Below are 15,378 nucleotides of genomic sequence, written 5' to 3'. Positions count from 1 at the left end.
TGTTTGAAGTCCACCTGTGGTAAATTCAGTTGATTGGACATGATTTGAAGGACACACACGTCTATATGAGGTCCCACAGTTAACAGTGCATGTCAGAGCACAAACCAAGCCATGAAGTCTAAAGAATTGTCTGTAGACCTCAGAGACGGGATTGTATCGAGGCACAGATCTCAGGAAGGGTAAAGAAAATGTTGGTAGCAGTGAAGCTCCCAATGAGCACAGTGGCCTCCATCATCCGTAAATGGAAGACGTTGGGAACCCCCAGGACTCTTCCTAGAGCAGAGCCGCCAGGCCAAACAGAGTGATCAGTAGAGAAGAGCCTTAGTCAGAGAGGTGACCAGGAACCTGGTGGTCACTCAAAAAGAGCTCCAGCGTTTCTCTGTGGAGAGAGGAGAACCTTCCAGAAGAACAACCATCTCTGCAGCACTCCACCAATCAGGCCTGTACAGTAGAGTGGCCAGACAGAAGCCACTACTCAGTAAAAGGCACATGACAGCACACCTGGAGTTTACCAAAAGGCACCTGAAGGACTCTCTGACCAAGAGAAACAAAGATTGAACTCTTTGGGTTGATTGCCAAGCATCATGTCTGAAGGAAACCAGGCACCGCTCATCACCTGGCCAATACCATCCCTGTAGTGAAGCATGGTGGTGGCAGCATCATGCTGTGGGGACAAGTAAGGATCGAGGGAAAGATGAATGCAGCAATGTACAAAGACATCCTTAATGAAAACCTGCTCCAGAGTGCTTGGGACCTCAGATGGTTCATCTTCAAGCAGAACAATGGCCCTAAGCACACAACCAAGATAACAATGGATTGGCAACGGGACGATTTTGTGAATGTCCTTGAGCGGGCCAGCCAGAGTCCAGACTTGAACCCAATTTAATATCTTTGGAGTTATAATAATTGTGCATCGACACTCTCCATCCAACATGATGTAGCTTGAGAGGTTCTACAAAGAAGAATGGGAGAAACTGCCCAAAAATTGGTGTGCCGAGCTTGTAGCATCACTCAAAAAGACTTCACAAAAGCTGTGAATCCTTATGTAGGTGTGATTACGGTCATTTTTTACTTTTAATAAATGTGCAAAGATTTTAAACAAACTTCTTTCACATTGTCATTATGGAATATTGTTTGTAGAATTTTCTGGAAAATAATGAATTTGATCTATTTTGGAATAAGACTGTAACATAAACTGTGGAAAAAGTGAAGCGCTGTGAATATTTTCCAGATGCACTGTATAATCATTTAATATGATTTGATTATTGTAATCAATAATAATATTTTATTATCATCAATAAGTCAAATACACAAATTTCACCCTGCAGCCGTTTCCACACCTGATAACGGTGCACTGACTTGCTGCATGTTTCCCAGAATCTTCTGACCGAGGAGATGAATCAGCCTAGTCACAACCTGTGGAGAAAAAAAGTGTAAAGCTTCGAAAAGATCTCCATCTCTCTAAGGTTTCAGTGTTATTACTGCTGATTGTTGGAACCTGAGGGTATTTTCTTTTAATGGAGATCAGCGCTCCTTCAGGCAGCTTGGCCAGCTCGGAATCTCTCACTGCATGAACTGTGGTGGCTCGGTTCATGTGGGTCAGAGCTTCAACCTAGAAAACGATGTTAGGTTTCAGAAACTAATAGGGATCAGTAGCACAATATTAGCCTCTTTTAACTGTTAACAACAGGAGCACTCTTACCACGCCGATGAGGTCGCCTCTCCCGTACTCTCCAGCCAGCTCTTTCTTCTTGTCCTCCCTCATGATGACGGAGCGCAGACGACCGCTCAGCACGATGAAGGTGCTATCTGACTTTTCACCCTGCCTGAGAAAGAAAGAGAAAAGAGACAGATGCAGTCCCGATAGACACAATAGTTAATAGATAAATGTTTCGTAAGTTCACTTGTCATTTCACACTCTTCCGCAAAGACAAATTGAATTAAAAGATGAAGAGATGGAAAGAGAAAGTACCTATAGACAGCCCTTCCGGCCTCAACTGCCATCCAGTCGATAGCAAAATCAATCTGTCTGACGAAGGGCGAGACTCTGCGCACCACTGTGTGAGCCACGTTCAACACCACCTGTGGCTCCTCACGCATGATCCTGCACGTGCGTGTGTGTATTACATCAAACAGTCAAAACACACAATACAGTGAACACATTTATAAGCTAGTCCATCACATGTGTGGGTCCGAGTATCATGTTTTGATTTTCTAAAAACTGTTAGATGTTGTAATATAATATACAGTATGTCTAGCTAGTTAAGTGAATAAATACAGGCTAAGCCAAACAAATGATTATTCCTCGGTAGTGGATGCTTGTGAAAAAACTTTGCTTGTGAAAAAAATTTACAAGTCTCCTTCCCAGTGGTTTCCTCAGATAGCAGGTAATAAAATGTTATTTGAGACTAATCAGTGTCATGACATTAAAGGTCCTCCAAATGATCCACTGGCTGATTATTCGGGCCGAAGTTTTCCATTTTTGAATTAATCGACATTGGCAAATTGTGCTGAAATTAGGCCGATTATTAGGCAGGTGGCATACCAGCAGGTGGCATACTCCCATACTAGCATGTGGTAGTAGTCTGTATTCAGCATTCAAACAGGGAAACCTGGAAAAACTAGAACTGTAAATAAGTGATGGGAAGATCATATTTTAGTGACTTGGTTCTTTGAATCTCGTTTATCAAAATGAACAAATTTTTTTTTAAGTAATTTAGTTCATGACGTTTCTTTGATCAGAAATAATATAACGTTGCATTTTCAATAAACTGATCCCCCAACACATCTACATACATGCACTTTGAATATAGTTCCAATAATAAAAATATGAAAATGAAGCTAAGGACAAATGATTACCATTGTTCCTGTCCCGAAGAAACCCCGGCCTGCCTGCCTCAACGACTACCACCCTGTAGCCCTGAAAGTCTGGTCAAAGACTTAATCACTGCATCACTACCAGACAGACTGGATTCTCTACAGTTCGGTTGCCACCACAGCCGCTCTACTGAGGACGCCGTTGCTCATCTTCTTCACACAACGATGAGCCACCTGGACTACAGAAAAGGGATTTATGCAAAAATGCTGTTTGTGGACTACAGTTCAGCGTTCAACACCATAATTCCCTCCACGCTCAACTCTAAGTTGGAGGTCCTGAGACTCAGCCTGCCGCTGTGCCAATGGATCTCCAACTTCCTGACAAACAGACCACACGCCATCAAGCTCACTGTACACATATGACTGTGTGGGCACTTTCAACTCCACCACCATCATCAAGTTTGCTGATGACACTGTTGTGGTGGGCCTGATCTCCAACAATGATAAGACGACCTACCTACAGGAGATTAAAAACCTGGAACAATCTTCTCCTGAACATCAGCAAGACAAAGGAGTTAATAGTGGACTTCAACACTAAACAGGAGCGGTCATACAAACTGCTAAACATCAGCGGGACCCCCAGTGGAGAGAGTGGACAGTTTCCAGTACCTAAGTGTTCACATCACACAGGACCTGTCTTGGTCCTGTCACATCAACACTCTGGTAAAGAAGGCCCGGCAGCGTCTGTACCATCAAAGGCACTTAAGGGACTTTAAACTACCCTTTCAGGTGCTAAGGACCTTTGAGAGCGTCATGACTGGTAGCATCAATTACTGGTTCGGGAACAGCACCATGCAGGACAGGCGAGCCCTCCAGAGAGTGGTGCGGTCAGCTGAACGTATCATCCACACCGAGCTCCCTGACCTGCAGGATATCTACAGCACGCGGTGCCAGACCAGAGCTAGGAAGATTATGAAGGACCTCAGCCATCCCAACAATTGACTATTTTCTTTTTTTGCATTCAGGAAAGCGATTCCGCTGATTGAAAGCAAACAAAGAGAGAATGAGGAGGAGATTCTTCGGCTGGCCATTCGGAGTTTAAATCAGGAAACACCCAGGACCTAGTACTGGACCTCTCTCTCCATCTTCACTTATTTCTGCACAACTTTTTTTGCACTATTACGACACCTTTACTCTGGACTGTCACTTCAACTCTGGACTTGAACAGCACAGTGTCACTTTATACCACACCATACTGCACATGGACACTAAGGACAATCACACAATCATATTTGTACTGTCAATATCTGCCATACTCATTTATGCATATACATATATTTTCATATATATTTAAAAATTTATACTTATTTATCTACTTTATTTTTTATCCTTAAATTCTATTCTTTTTTGTTTAAATGTTGGACAGTCATACAAAGCTTTTCACTGCACGTTATACTCTGCATGTATGTGTAATGTATATGTGACAAATAAACTTTGATTTGAAATTATGATAAACAGAATAAGTAGGTGACCTTTTATATCTTCTGCTCTGTGTATTTAGTTCTTTTGTCGCATGACTCACATAATTATTGTAACAATAATGTCAAGATGCGAACCAAAAAAAAAAAAAAGATCTATTGCATTGTGTAGCATCTTGTTAAAACAAAGACCTATTGCATAGTCTATGAGAGTCGCTTGACAAAAGAACGAACGAGTCGGACTAAAGGACTCTCAATTCTGTTTTCTGCGTAACGCACTGCATAGCGTATACAGGAGTCACGTGACGAACGAACGAACGAACGACTCAAACCAGAGGACTCGAGAGACGAACTGCTCAATTCTGTAAATAACCTACGGAGATTTTGCGATGCTTTGCTCATGCGCTTCCAGTAGAAAATGAACGAATCAGTCTTTGAAACTACTCATTCTTTTGAGTCACATTAAAGACTCGTTCATGAACGTCTCATCACTACTGTGAATATATAACGTAAGCAGCATTCGCACCTTCCGCGATCATTAGTAACGGATTCGTATAGCTTATTTCTATCATTTCGGATTTCTCTTTCTTGCCGATGATCTCCGCCTCCAACATGTAAAAAAACTGAGGAAAAACCACCAACTCTGTCAGACTAGAGCCAACAGTGTGGAACACAAAAAACCTGATATTGCCCGACGGCCAACCGTCAGCCTGGTGTTTCCTGAGTTCTTATCGTTCATTATTAATCTAGCCTTATATATTTCATTAAATACTGTATGATGCTACTTTTGGAGAGAGAATGAGAATAACATTTTGGAACTGTTGTAAGTGACACTTCAACCAGCTATAGTTTAGCCTACAGGTAGGCACAGATACCAAAACCTGCTAACAAGTGCACTGATTGTGTCTTGTGTTGTTCAATAAATGTTAAATTTTTCAATTTCTGTATCACCTCTTATTGATTAACTGTTAGATTTAATGAGGAAAAACATATTAGGCAAAAAGAAATTGGCAACATACTATTTATCAGCCAACGGCTGCCCTGATTTTTAAATATCGGCACCAGAGAAAAACCGATATCAGTTGACCTCTACTTTATATGTTTAAACATACAGTCTGCGTTACGTTAACAGGAAATTGTTTTTTCAATCTCTGGTTGCTGGACAAGATAAAAAAAATATCACTGTTCATGACAGCTGTGTAACATCAAAAAAAAAAGAATAGCCTAGGCTACAGTTTCCTCCACCTCTGCATTCAATCACACATGCAACCTCTGAGACATCTCAGACTGTGATATGAAAACGCAGACCAAGCAAGAAAACTTGCACTGAAATCTGAACCCTAACCCTAACCCTAGATCTGGCACTAATAAAACAAGAAGAAACCATACTATTCTATACACAACAAAATAAATGTCTGATTTCACACCTCAAATCAGGTTTTACATAGTCCCAACTGTCAGCAAAACATTCATCCTCATCGCTATCCATCCAAAACTGTTTGTCAAATGCAACCACAAGACCTCCACAAAAAAAATCAATGGATGACATTCTTCTGATATTAATCACCCGTGACATTTGCCAGAACAGTTGAGACCAATATCTGCAAGATTATTATTCACATGAGCACTTCACTGCATGGTAATTTCTCCCAGGAAGAGACCTTGTTTATGAGTGAATCACTACATACTCCAGGATCACAGCATTGGTAATGAGCTGGTATATAATTCAAGTGTTCATTTATACACATGAAATTGTTAAGAATATAGACATAACTCTGGACTTGAGTTTTTGTCACATTCGCATGTGATTCTGACCTTGGAACTATATCACTTCCAATTCTCACTAAAAGCTCACCAGTATCTCACAGTGTGATGTGTCCATAATAGATCATGCAGATCTTTTGAAAAGTGAATAAATGCCTTCCCATAGTCTTTAAGTGTAAAGCCTATTTAAATACAAAACAATGACATTAACTTAGAGTAAATCCGGATTGTATTCACTGAGATTTACTTTTTCCACATTTTGTTATGTTACAATCTTATTACAAAATGGATTCAATTCATTATTTTTGAAAATTCTTTCAAAAATTCTTTGTAAAATATATTAAAAGTAAAAAACTGAAGAAAATCACATGTACATAAAAATTCACAGCCTTTGCAATGACACTTAAAATTGAGCTCAGGTGCATCCTATTTCTACTGATCATCCTTGAGCTGTTTCTACAACCTGATTAGAGTCCACCTGTGGTAAATTCAGTTAATTGGACATGATTTGAAAGACACACACGTCTCTATATGAGGTCCCACAGTTAACAGTGCATGTCGGAGCACAAACCAAGAAAAGTCCAAGGAATTGTCTGTGGACAGTATTATATTGAGGCACAAATCTGGGGAAGGTTACAGAAAAATTTCTGCAGCATTGAAGGTCCCAGTGAGCATCATCTGTAAATCGAAGAAGTTTGGAACCACCCGGATTCTGGCAGGCCAAACTGAGCGAACGGAGGAGAAGCGCCTTAGTCAGAAAGGTGATCAAGAACCCGATGGTCACTCTGAAAGAGCTCCAGCATTTCTCTGTGAAGAGAGGATAACCTTCTAGAAGAACAACCATCTCTGCAGCACTCCACTAATCAGGCCTGTATTGTAGAGTGGCCAGACAGAAGCCACTCCTCAGTAAAAGTCCCATGACAGCACACTTGGAGTTTACCAAAAGGCACCTGAAGGACTCTCAGACCATAAGAAACAAAGATTGAACTCTTTGGCCTGAATGCCAAGCGTCATGTCTGGAGAAACCAGGCACCGCTCATCACCTGGCCAATACCATCCCTACAGTGAAGCATGGTTGTGGCAGCATCATGCTGTGTTTAATGATGTTTTTCTAGCAGCAGGAACTGGGAGACTAGTCAGGATTGAGGGAAAGATGAATGCAGCAAGGTACAGAGACCCAGCAACGGTTCATCTATCAGCAGGACAACATGATAATGAAAGTGGCTACAGGACGACTCTCTAAATCATGTCCTTGAATGGTCCAGCCAGAGCCCAGACTTGAACCCGATTAAACATTTCTGGAGAGATCTAAAAAATGGCTGTGCATCGACGCTCCTCATCCAACTTGATGGAGTTTGAGAGGTTCTGCAAAGTAGAATGGGAGAAACTGCCCAAAGATCGGCGTGCTGTGCTTGTAGCATCGTTCAAAAAGACTTGAGGATGTAGTTGGTGCCAGAGGTGTTTCAGCAAAGTACTGAGCAAAGGCTTCGAAAACGTACCGTATTTTTTGGACTATAAGACGCTACTTTTTTCCCCACGTTTTGAACCCCGCGGCTTAAACAACGAAGCGGCTTCTTTATTAATTTTTCCTGGGTTTTTCCCGGTTTCACATACTTCAAGCCAAAAAACTAAACCCCATAACATTAGACAAATGAAATTTCCGAACGGAAACGAAAAAACGCACCTAACCTGTGTTCTGAGCTTCACGGCATAGTTTTTTTTTAAACGCACGACGATGCCAAAAGATAAACTCCCGAGAGAAATAGTTGTGAAAGGAAGGAGGACGACAGTGAACAATGTCTTACTTGGTAGGCTACTGTTTAGAATCAAGCCGTTGTAACGCGTTGAGTCTGGGTGAAGGGAGCGCTCGCTAACTCCAGTTGCAACAGAAATCATATAAGCACAGACAGGTTTCCAAAACTCGTGCTTTTTTATTTTTCTTGGCAACAGCATTATGGGTTAGTCAAAGAAACTTAGAAATGAGCATCAGAAAATAATAAGGACATATTCCTCGTCTTGCACACACGCAGTAATACCGCAAAAATGCAGGGCACTGCTATGGTCCTAAAGAAAGCACAACATATTTCACCCGTTACACCGTGTAACAGACACTGTCTTTCATTAAAGCCTGTGTAAAGTTCATTAGTTTCAGTGTAGACAGTGCGGCTTATTTATGTTCAAAATAAAAATATTTGTAAAATTCAGTGGGTGCGGCTTATATATGGGTGCGCTTTATAGTCGTATTTTCGTTTTATATTTGTAATAAATTTGCGAAGATTTCAAACAAGCATCTTTTATGTTGTCATTATGGGGTATGGTTTGTAGAATTTTCAGGAAAATAATTAATTTCATGAAATTCGGAATAAGCCTGTAAAATAAAGTGTCGAAATAGTGACTACTAAATGAATACTTTCCGGATGCACTGTATATATAATTTAAAATATAAAACTTTAAACTAGAATACAAACATCATCTTTTATGGCTTTTAAGACACATGCATGTTCCTTTTGTTTATATGCAACTAACAAGATAAAAGGCAAAAGCACATAAGAATTGCCCTAGAAAAAGGTTTTGTGGACAAATTAGTTCAAATTTGAAATTTTTGGTTCCAACAAAAACACTTATATAAGGCAAGATGCCACCAGACTGCCTCACACCAACATTTAAAAATAGAGGTAAAAGTTTAAAGGTTTGACCCAACATACTTTAACATCATGAAATTCCATCTGAACTGCAGATAATTGGAACCATCTTCACTATACAGCAAAACAATGAAGCACATCGAACATCCAGGCTCTGTAAGCATTATTAAAGAGAGCGAACAGTTGGCTGGAGTGTTATCCATCAAGAAAAATGGCCTGTCCAATTCAATTTATTTTTATTTGTATAGCGCTTTTAACAATGAGTTTTGTCTCAAAGCAGCTTTACACAGATAATGTGGTGATTAAAAGTGAAAATGTTCTTTATAAGTTAGTTTGTCCCTGATGAGCGAGACGTTGGCGACTGTGGCAAGTAAACACTCTGTTTTCATACCCCCCTGTCCTCTACATCTTCCTCTTTTAAACCGACTACCTGCATGTCTTCCTTCACCATATCAATAAACCTTCTTCTTGGCATTCCTCTTATAATTTGATTTATTAATATGGATAACTTGGACAATTTATCCAAGTAATTCATATTGATAAATTAAATTGTAATAAAAAAATTATCAAATGCGAAATTGTAAATTGTGCTGCATCCCTGCAGAATAAGCCATGTTGGTAAATTAAAACCAATTTTGCACTGAATAATACTATAGATATTTATTTCAGTGCATACCATCTTCTCATACATCACAACAGCTTTCATTTATCATTTTGAAAATTGTGTCTGAATTTTATCGTACATTGTATCGCATCGTATTTCACATAAACAGTCTAAAGAAGGATGAAATGACTGTGGAGGGTTAAACTTAAGAATCATGAAGATGGATTTGAGCTGTAATTGATATAAACTGTCTGCTACAATGGCTATAGGGCTCAACAACAATGGAACTCTAATTAACGGACATTCGATGTGACCCGGATGAGGATGGGTTCCCTTTTGAGTCTGGTTCCTCTCAAGATTTCTTCCTCATGCCATGTCAGAGTGTTTTTCATTACCACTGCTGCCACTCGCTCGCTCATTAGGATAAACTTATATGGATTAATTTATGCTAAAATTTTTATTTGAAATATCCAGCATTTGCACAATCTTAATGGGGTGCGTGAGCGAATCTGCGTACATGTAACTTACACCTTACAAACTCTTACTCCCAAAATACAGTTCATCAGATAGAACTAAACATTTGTGACAAATGTATGCGGGGTGTCAATCAAATCCACCTGACAGACAAGATTTCATTTAAAAAGATCTAAATCCTAGGTTATTGTTGCCATGGAGAAATCTTTAAATACCTTCCAAAGTGTTGCATAAACACACGCTGCAGAGTGACATCATGTCAAAGCGACACTGACTGATGGAAAGGTGACAGAACTGTAAAAAAAAATCTTTCTAATCTTGCCAGAAAAAAGGGGTTATCATAGAGTGCATTTGCAGGGATGCGTGCAAAAGCTGAACCATCGTGGGTGTGTATGTGTATGTATATATTTATAAATCTACAGTATATGTGTGTGTGTGCATGTGTGGTTACTTACTCATAAAAGTGTGTTTTGGAGATGGAGAGGAAGCTGCAGTCGCGGTGAGCACGCACGCTGAAGATGAGCGGCTCTCCAGTGAGCACGGCCAGGTGACCCACCAGCTCACCCGGGTGAGTCACAAATAGACACGAGTCCTCGTCTCTGTCAATCATGCGCTGGTAAACGTGCAGCGTGCCAGAGATCACAAACTGCATGCTCACGTCCTGATACACCAGAAACGAAAACCCACAGTGTGGAATGTCTGAAATCTCTAATATTTTATAACTTAACAGCTTTACAACCTTGGATATGTAATCAGATTCGGCCCAGACTACAAATGTTTTCACCTTTGTTTTAGGTACAACATTTAAACTTGTTTGTTTCCTCAAATTGTGAACTATTTAAGGAAAACTCATTTGTAGAATAAGCAGGAAAAATCTGATTAATGCTAAGATCAAGCAGATGTAAATCCATTTTTTTTTTTTTTTTTTTAGAAACCCTTTGGTGTAGCTGATTGGAAACCCTTGAAAACCCCTTTGGTGTAATTATGATTTCACATTCAACAGTCGAAAAGATGCACAAGGTTGCTGTGGAGGGTTAAACTCAAGAACCACGAGGATCGATTTGGACTGTAATTAATATAAGCTGTCCGCTACAATAGCTTTGAGCTGCAATGAGTATGAACACTTTTGCATTCAAGTGTTCATCAGTGAACAGCTGATAAACTCAACAAAAATGGAACTGTAATAAATGGACATTCGATGTCACCCGAATGAGAATGGGATCACTTTTAAATCTGGTTCCTCTCAAGGTTTGTCCCTCAAGCTTTTAACCCTTAACTCTGAGTTTTCCTTGCCAAACGTCTATGGACTAATTAATAAGTCTAAAATGTATATTTAAAACCTTTCTATTTAAAATCTATTACTGTAAAGCCACTTTGGGACAATGTACATTGTTGAAAGCACTATACAAATAAAATAGCATTGACCTAAAAGACAGTGTTTGACATATCATTGCACACCTGGTCTCCTTGGTTTGCTACTACACTTCCAGCCTTCACATGTCTCAGTGTAACCCTGCCTTCCAGAAGATTTTGATCCTGAAAGCCCAAAAAAAAAAAAAAAAAAATACCATCAGTATTATTATTATTATTAAAGCCTGAGGCATGACTCAGGCACACTCACAGGATTGTATTTGTTAATATATTTCATGTAGAACAAAGCTTTGCCTGGAGCTGAATGATCTTGAGCAGGTCTTTCTTGGCGGCCTGAAAGATGGCGTTGACTTTGTTGTGGTGGACGTGGCCAGGGTGCCCTCCAGTGTCAGAATAGTGGTACACGGCAGATGGAGCAGGCTGCATGGTGACACTCTTCTTCAGAATTGACTTGCGAATACAGAACAATGACATTAAAGAAAAACAGCTCTAAAAATCTGTGTAAAGTTGCCGAGGTGTGAATTGTATTGAAAGTACCTTATACGCTACAGGGCTTGGAGGGAGTTCAGTTTTCTGAACAGACACGTCCTCAAAGCCTGTACTGAGATCATTGCCTCCAGCTGTAAAGGCATTAAAAGGACATTTTAAAGTGATTATAAAGAGTTATAATAAAATTATAAGATTAACAGCATCATCTGCATTGATATATATATATATATATCTCAGGTTAAAATCAGAGGGGAATAAGGGCTGCAGATGAGTCAGTTCTGTTGGCAAGTCTTGTCGTATACAGTGAACCCTCCGTTTGCGAATGTAATTTGATCCGGATTAATATACTTAAACCAAATCATACGTTTTACGACGCAAATTTCCCCATAAGAAATAATGTAAATTTCGGATAATGCGTTCCAGGACCCAGAAAATATTTATATAAAATTCAAAATACATTACAATATACAGTAATACAGTATAATCATACATTTATAAGTGATATTTGTTGTATTACTGTATATTGTAACAATAATCATCTAAAATGAAAAGAAAAAGATTTATTTGTTTGCTCTCATCTGTACCAAGTGTGTACATTATCTTCTCACTTAGAGTATAATTTGAGACAGGAGCTTCAATGCCATTTAAACAGTCAATATCTGATTACAGACTCTGATTACACAATCAAGTTTGCTTATATAAAAAAAATAATAATAATAAAACTTTTGTCATTCTCTTGTATTGAGGCTTCCCTCTGGCCACTTTGCTAAAAAGCCCAGATTGGTGGAATGATGCAGTAAGCATTGAGCCGACTGCAGGTGTCTCCTATCTCCAAATACAGTCTCTGGAGCTCAACCACAGTGACCATCATGATCTTGGTCATTTTTCTTACCAAGAACTTTCTGCCCTGAATTCTTAGTTATGAGTCCAGCTCTTTAAACAGTCTTGGTCATTCCAACATTCTACTATTGATAAATTATGTAGGGCACTGGCTCAGTGGTTAAAACATTGGCCTCTGGATCAAAAGGTCTCAAGTTCAAATCCCAGCACCACCAAGCTGCCATCTTTCTCACTATCACAATCAAGTCTCCAAGATCTGCAGGCAGTTCCTTTGACCTCATGGTTTGGTTTTAGCTCTAATATCAATTTTCAGCTGTTTGACAGGTGTGTGCCTTTCCAAATCATATTCAGTGAAATGAATTTTTACAGGGTAAATTATAAAAAGTTTCATGCATCATAGCATACCAACGGTCTGAATAATTGTGTCAATGTGATATTTAAGTTTATTTATTTTTACTAAATAATAAATTATTAATCATTTAAAACATGCAGGTCAAATTTGGAACCTTTTAACCTCCAATCGAAATCCAATTCTTTAGTTCTCTGCAAAGGTGCTGTAAAGGTTGGTCAGATGCTGTGAACAGCCTGTAATCATACTACCTGGAAGGGAACTTTCTAAAGGAGTGGACATGGAACGAGATTTTCTGAAGGCTGCTGAGGGACTTTGCATCTGCCTGGGTTTCCAATCACCTGAAATGACCAGAATTATAGTACATATTTAACATTTAACCATGTTGATGTGTTATAGGTTTCATTTAGAGCTGTGCCAATATACACTGTGAAGAAATCAACAGTCAAACATCTAAAAAAGAAAAAATGTACAGAAATGAATACTCCATGAAATACCAGATGGATGAGTGTAGAGCTACTAACAAATGTAAATATATTGTAGTTTGTGAAATTGCCTTCAATTATCAATATATGATCCTTCTCCCCTCCAATAGGGGTAGATGAATGTATTCTACTAATTCATTACACAATTCATTCATCACAAAGAGACTAATTCTAATTAGGGTCATGAGAAATCCAGAGTCAGGGTATTAGGTGGGAATGCACCCTGAACCAAACACCAGCCCACCACAAAGCACCATTACTAATAAACTACTAAAGTAACAACAAAGAAAACATGGAACGATAGATGGCATGATTAACACTAAGTGTCTAAATGTCACTAAGAGGAGCAGACTGACCTGCATTGTATTGCTTCTCTGTGCTCCCGGGAGCAAGTTTCTCAGCTACAGCGTCCTCTTCTGTTTGAGAGTTTCGGCGATTGCCTCGGCCTGGGCTTCCATCTCCGAGCACCCTGGCCACGTTCTCCAGAGGAATGGCTTGACTCTCCTAAAACACGCATCATACACATCTGGGCATCAAATATTGAAGTTGCCAATCGTTTAACAACTTAACAAGTTGATCTTTTGGATTCTGATACTGTCAAAAAGTAATTCATTTTAAATGTGATGTTCATATTGCTATCGAGATCAATCTAATGCTTTGCAGTTTTATATGCATGTCGAGTGTAATATTGTGGCTCTGACCGGGTTAAACAGCTCGGTGGTCAGCCCCAGATAGTTGTGCAGGGCGAGGAAGGTTACTCTCTGCAGACGCACCATCATGATCTAAAAACACACAGTGAGAATCAACATACAAACATACAAAAGCTAATGGTTTAAAAGTTGTTATTTATTTTTTTTATAGAATGCATTTCCACAATGTACTGTGGTAATTTATTATTTTTATTTTATGTATGTATATTTTTTTCATGCTGTGAATATAGTTTTGTGAATGCTCCAAGAAAAGGAGTGACATGATCCAAGAACACGTGTTTTTTTTAACTCTTATCACAGAGGTATCCCGAAAACTATTTTTTTAATAGAAACTTGGCAACCCGGGCTCCTAAAAAGTACTAGTAAAGTACTGATGAAATAAATATTTGATTGAGCACATTAGAATTCACTACTGTAAGAGGTGAATTTTTACACATTATAGACAATGCTTGTGCATTTTACCTAAATATCTTCCAGGTGAAATATTTACATTTCTTTCTTTAACTGCTTAGAAATATATACTTAGGTACAGTGGCTTCTTGCTATTCATATTAAAGCTGATTAATGTACGCAGGCGATCCCCAGGGTTCATTTGCTGTACATCCTTGTTCTTATTGGATGATATACAACCCTAAATCCAAAAGTTGCAATACTGTAAATTGTAACAGAATGCAAATATTGGCACATATTATAAATCCATATTTTATTCACAACGTAATATAGAAAACTATCAAATGTTTAAACAAGGTCATTTTGAATTTTATGGCAGCAACACTCTCACAAAAAAGTCGAGACAGGGCAACAAAAGTCTGCATGTGCTCATTAACACCTCCAGAAATCTTTGTCTGTGAACACAGTTCAATCATGTCATCCAAAAATGCAGGCTAAATCTCTAAGGTATGCATGAACATGATCCAGAAACGTCATCATCCTCTTTGGGCAAAAGCCCATTTAAAATGTGCTGGTCTCCTCCAATCCCAGATGTATAAAAAAAAAAAAAAAAAAAAACAGTTCTCTGATAACAGGAGAATCACCTCGGGCCAATCCTGGAAGCACCAATCACACCATGTCTGTCGGTTGACAGACCAATCACGACAGTGATGCACCCATCAAATTCAAAATGGCCTTTTTCCCCCTAAATGGTATTTTTTCTATGTTCTATTGTGTATAGAAATGGTTTTATGAGATTTGCAAATAATTGCATTCTGCTTATGTATAATTTATACAGTGTCCCAAATTGGGGTTGTATTACTGGGCTTAGTGACTGGATGACCTGCCTTTAATGGTGGATGAAGTGATGGTAAATCCAGCCCTTAGGAATGAACATTCTCTGGATGGGATCCCAGTCTGTCTTA

At 39.1% G+C, this 15,378-nt stretch overlaps 1 protein-coding gene across 1 annotated transcript in view; it reads right to left on the bottom strand.

Annotated features, from left to right (window-relative positions):
- Nucleotides 1-15,378, bottom strand: part of pnpla7b (patatin-like phospholipase domain containing 7b) — a 38,196-nt gene that overhangs the window by 15,587 nt on the left and 7,231 nt on the right. The window contains 11 exon segments of the mRNA XM_046841139.1: nucleotides 1,341-1,416; nucleotides 1,499-1,612; nucleotides 1,703-1,826; nucleotides 1,973-2,104; nucleotides 10,235-10,440; nucleotides 11,238-11,315; nucleotides 11,445-11,600; nucleotides 11,688-11,770; nucleotides 13,080-13,169; nucleotides 13,670-13,817; nucleotides 14,015-14,095. Of these exon segments, the coding sequence (XP_046697095.1) occupies nucleotides 1,341-1,416; nucleotides 1,499-1,612; nucleotides 1,703-1,826; nucleotides 1,973-2,104; nucleotides 10,235-10,440; nucleotides 11,238-11,315; nucleotides 11,445-11,600; nucleotides 11,688-11,770; nucleotides 13,080-13,169; nucleotides 13,670-13,817; nucleotides 14,015-14,095 (1,288 nt within the window).

The sequence above is a fragment of the Silurus meridionalis genome, chromosome 27, assembly GCF_014805685.1.
Source record: "Silurus meridionalis isolate SWU-2019-XX chromosome 27, ASM1480568v1, whole genome shotgun sequence".
NCBI lineage: Eukaryota > Metazoa > Chordata > Actinopteri > Siluriformes > Siluridae > Silurus > Silurus meridionalis.
The sequence above is the reverse complement of the archived record's forward strand: the minus strand, read 5'-3'. Positions and strand labels throughout refer to the sequence as shown.